Source organism: Manihot esculenta, chromosome 8 (assembly GCF_001659605.2).
Source record: "Manihot esculenta cultivar AM560-2 chromosome 8, M.esculenta_v8, whole genome shotgun sequence".
NCBI lineage: Eukaryota > Viridiplantae > Streptophyta > Magnoliopsida > Malpighiales > Euphorbiaceae > Manihot > Manihot esculenta.
This window is the reverse complement of record NC_035168.2, coordinates 14,222,682-14,227,027: the sequence shown is the minus strand read 5'-3', so window position 1 is coordinate 14,227,027 and position 4,346 is coordinate 14,222,682. Positions and strand designations below refer to the sequence as shown.

At 25.0% G+C, this 4,346-nt stretch overlaps 1 protein-coding gene across 1 annotated transcript; it reads left to right on the top strand.

The window, feature by feature from the left end:
* Positions 1-2,855: 2,855 nt before the first annotated feature.
* On the top strand, positions 2,856-3,806 carry LOC110621431. The gene is made up of 2 exons (XM_021765714.2): positions 2,856-3,188; positions 3,297-3,806. The coding sequence occupies exons 1-2, from the start codon at positions 2,865-2,867 to the stop codon at positions 3,453-3,455; spliced, it is 483 nt and encodes a 160-aa protein (XP_021621406.1). The 5' UTR covers positions 2,856-2,864; the 3' UTR covers positions 3,456-3,806.
* The last annotated feature ends 540 nt before the right edge of the window (positions 3,807-4,346 follow it).

Genomic DNA, 4,346 nt, shown 5'->3' with positions numbered 1-4,346 from the left:
TTTTTTTTTTATTTTAAGCAGTTTTAAGAGCATTTTCTCTAAATTACGTCTTCTCACCATTTTCTGCAAAATAAAATCAAAACCACAAAATTAGGTAGAAAAAGTATAAATTAACATTAATAACAACATGATAAAATAGTCTAAATTTGGACTGATCACTGCTTTAGGCACCAACTACCTTACTTTCTTTTTCTTGCATATTGACCAATCGCAGTACAGTTTCATTTCAACTACACCAAATATAAATGTAGTCCATTTTATTTTATTTTTTATCTAAATAGACATTATGTATAAATGTACTATCTTATATGTATATTTTCTATTGATTAATTACGTGGAAAAAAATAGTTATACCATAAAATTAGTCATTAATTAGACATCTTGTTAGACCTTTAGGCAGAATTTTCCAAACGAAAAGTATTAGAGGATTGGCTATTATTTGAATTTAGATATGTTGTTCTTTACTTGGTACTTAAATTCAACAATGTACAACTCAAAGACCATTCCTCCAACAAATAAAACTAAGCTCAAATTTATTCATAAATTATATAGTGGAGAGTAAAAGTATTTAATTTTATTTTTTTATTCAGATTTAATTATTATTAAAATGTTAAATAAATTATTATTTATGAAAATTTTAAAAATATGAATTATGATCTTTTCAATTAATTTTATTTTATTTAAATTTATTTAACTTTTAAATAATAATTTCAGAGTAAATTAAGATAAAAATTAAAATTTGACATTTTAGCCCTCGCAATAGCAAATTTGGTCTGAACGACTATAGTGGGTCCAAAGGAATCGGCTCACCAATCAAAACTAAGTTTAATGGTCAAAGTAATTTTTTACTTGTTACGAGGGAAAAAAAGAAAAAGAAAAAGAAATTGGACCCACTGACCCCACTACTCCCCATCCATTTATTCATTCAAGAACTCCCTGCTAAAAAACAAAAAGAACTCTCTCCAAATCAATGGGTTTCCACACGCTTCCACTTACTTTGTTATTGAACTACAATATTAATCTTTTTCTAATTTCTAATGTCGTATATGAACCCCTTAATTAGATCAATCAAGAGAAATAAAGCCTTCTCTTCTTTTAAGTTTTAAATAAGTTGAGATTGTTTATCGCCTATTAAATAAGTTTGACAAAATATATTAATGAAATCTCCTCATAATTAGAATTTAGTTCCCCTCTCTTTTTAAATTTATATTGATAAAAATATTTAAAATTCAAATTTAATATCTTTAATTAAAAAATACATGGATTAACGCACCTTAAAATGTTAATTAATTATTCTTGTAGCAGTATAATTCCCTTTTAATAATAATAATAATAATTATTATGTCTAATATCAAATAGTGATAAAATTAGAATATGTGTGTGAATTAAAATCGAATGATTCATATCTTTCTTTTTTATTTATTTATTTATTTATTTATTATTTAATAACGTATAACTGTCACTCTATTATAATATAATATATTATATTATTATTATGTAAAATTATACAGATATATTATATTTTTTTTTTACTATCAGCGTTTATTTAATTTTCTTTAACGTCTGTATTGATATAATCTAGATATATAGAGTCTATTTATAAAAATTATATATTTTTTATTATAAATTTACGTAACATATTTTTTTTAATAATCATTTTACATAAAATATATTAAATTATCAAAAATTAGAGTTTCAAATATATAAATATATTTTAGTTTCAAAATATATATAAATATATTTTTGTACAAATTAATATAATAAAATTATATTAAATTAATAGCATCATTATTTATTTATAAAAATTTATTATTATTTTAAATTTTAAATTTTAATTTCTTTTATATTTTAAAAATGTCATTATTTTTATTACTTTGATATTTTTTCATAAAATAATGGGACATAAATATATTCACGGTGCAAGTCTTGACTCAAATCTCATTCAACCCATATTTTGGGGAGGTCTATCTCAAAATTAAATGATAATTTACTTCATTTATCAATTAATAAAATAATTTTCTTAAACTCATCCTATAGGAAGACAGAATGCTTGTCATAAACTCATCTTATATAAGGACAAAGTGCCAGCTAAATTCAAGCCATTGCCAAGAAAAAAAAAAAAAAGAATTGCACGGAAGATGAAGCTGGGATTATAATTATGTTTCTTTCCTTTTAAAATAAATAATATTCATAAATAATTAACATAATATTTAATATTTAAACAGTTTTACTATATAAAATATTATCGAATCGATGTACACTCATAAATTTAGTCTAATAATACGTATATCCGAATAAATTTAAAAAATTTTAAATTTTATTTTTTAAACTCTTAAATTTCAATTAAAAAAAAATATTATCCGATAATTATATATAACTATTTAATTTTTATTAATAAGTAAATAAATAATATAAATTTATAGATATCATTAAAAAAATTAATTATTTTTTTATTTTTTTAATAAATTATAAATAATATGACTGAATTGTATTTAATTATAATAATTTTTATAAATTTAAGAATTAAATAAATTCACATCTTAATTTATATATTTAATGTGCCAATTTTAATTAGTATAAAAATTTAGCCGTATATTTTCTGTAAGCAAAATCCCCAACGAGGACACATAAGTCTCAGCCAAGGGCGAACACTGCAACACTGGCTTTGTCTTATTTACTGGTTTCGGGCTCGTCTAGAGCCTATGAAAAGCCGTTAACCCTTCCACCAATAAAAACAATAGCCTCATTTGAATAATAATTAATTACTCCTAATTCTAAATTAAAATAGTTAATTACTTTACTAATGTAAAGCAATAGAGAATGAAAGAAAACAAATGGAATAGTGGGCTGGATCACCTTTACCAATGCAAGAAAATCCAAACAACACTACCTGTAAAACCCAGGCAATTTTGGCTGCATCCCATGGAACTACTTGTTGGAAAATAAGCCTTCGCTGCCGCCTTCTCCATGACCTGTCTCTCTCCTCTTCCATGGATTTTCTTCTGTCTTTGTCTCATCTTCTTTTTACTTTCTCTTTCTTTATAAACCACTCTTTCAAATCCATACTTCTACTGTTTTTTCCTTCCAACGATATGCAGAGACAGCGAGAGAATTCACAGTTCCTCCAAACATGGAATAACAATTCTCTCAGTTCCTGTCCTATATCATATCTGCTATATATTCAACTTGTAAGTCTTCAAGAAAAAGCTCTAGGGATCTTGAACCTGTGTGATTACAAAAGCAAGCTAAGAAATGGGCAAGAAAATGCATGAAGATGGTGATATGTTCTTTTGCAGGTTCAGACAGGTGATTCCGTCAACATGGGTGAACTTTTATCTGAAATTGTTCCTGCCTGGCTCCCTGAATGCCATCTAAGAAGCTTGTCAAAGGATGTTGGCAACCTTCCTACTTGGCATGAGGGGAGTCATGCAGGCTCAAACAATCAGATAATTTAGATTTGCTTTAGCCTCAACTCATCATATATATTGAATCCTTCCTCAACAAAGGCAAATTGGATTTCCTGTAAGTTTTTCAAGCTCTTTGTCCTGGCCACATTCTAAGGGTTCAAAATAATTGATATAATATGATTAGCATTTACATTAATTATCTATATCTTATGAAAAGACTTTAACCGAGATACGAATACGTGAATATTTCATCTGTTTTATAACATAAAGTGCTAAATTAATAATAAAAATTTAAATAAAAATTTAGCTTTTAACTTTAATCAAATATTTCCGCATTGTTGTTTATTTAGGTTTAATTATAAGTAGATCTTAAAAATGAAATTTGAGTTAAAAGACAAAATATATAAATATAAAATTATATTTTCCATTTCAAAAAAAAAAAATATAAAGTTTTATTATCTAATGAGGTGCAGCCAAGTGTATGTATGAGTATTTGAGTGATTAATTAATTGGCGACAATAATTGAGAAGTGAATTTATTGTTATGGTTATTAAATATAGATGAAGTACTGATTGTAAAATGAAAGTATTGTTATCTGTCATTTAGCAGTGTTTCTGAATTTCAGAGATGTATGTGGCTTGGAAGAAGCCATATCATGCAAGGCATTTGAGGTGGGGGCCAGCTTTTATATTCCCAATCCCTACAGTGATTGTTATGGCACAGCCAGTCTTTCATAATACTTTTTGCCTTAAATTATCAATTTCATCCCCTTTTTCTTTTATTTTTTTGTTTAAATTAATTTAGAAAATTTTAATTAAATTCAATTTAATTCAAAAGTCAAAAAAACAAACAATTAAGAAATTGAACTTTTTATGAATTTCTTATTTTTCGGCTATATCATTTTTTTTATCTAAATTAAGGAAATTAAGAAATTTAATT

Excerpts from the sequence above, each read along its gene's own strand:
- LOC110621431 (XM_021765714.2), top strand. The coding sequence starts at position 2,865 with ATGCAAGAAAATCCAAACAACACTACCTGTAAAACCCAGGCAATTTTG. Across the intron at positions 3,189-3,296 it reads ATCTGCTATATATTCAACTT|GTTCAGACAGGTGATTCCGT; the intron begins GTAAGTCTTCAA and ends GTTCTTTTGCAG.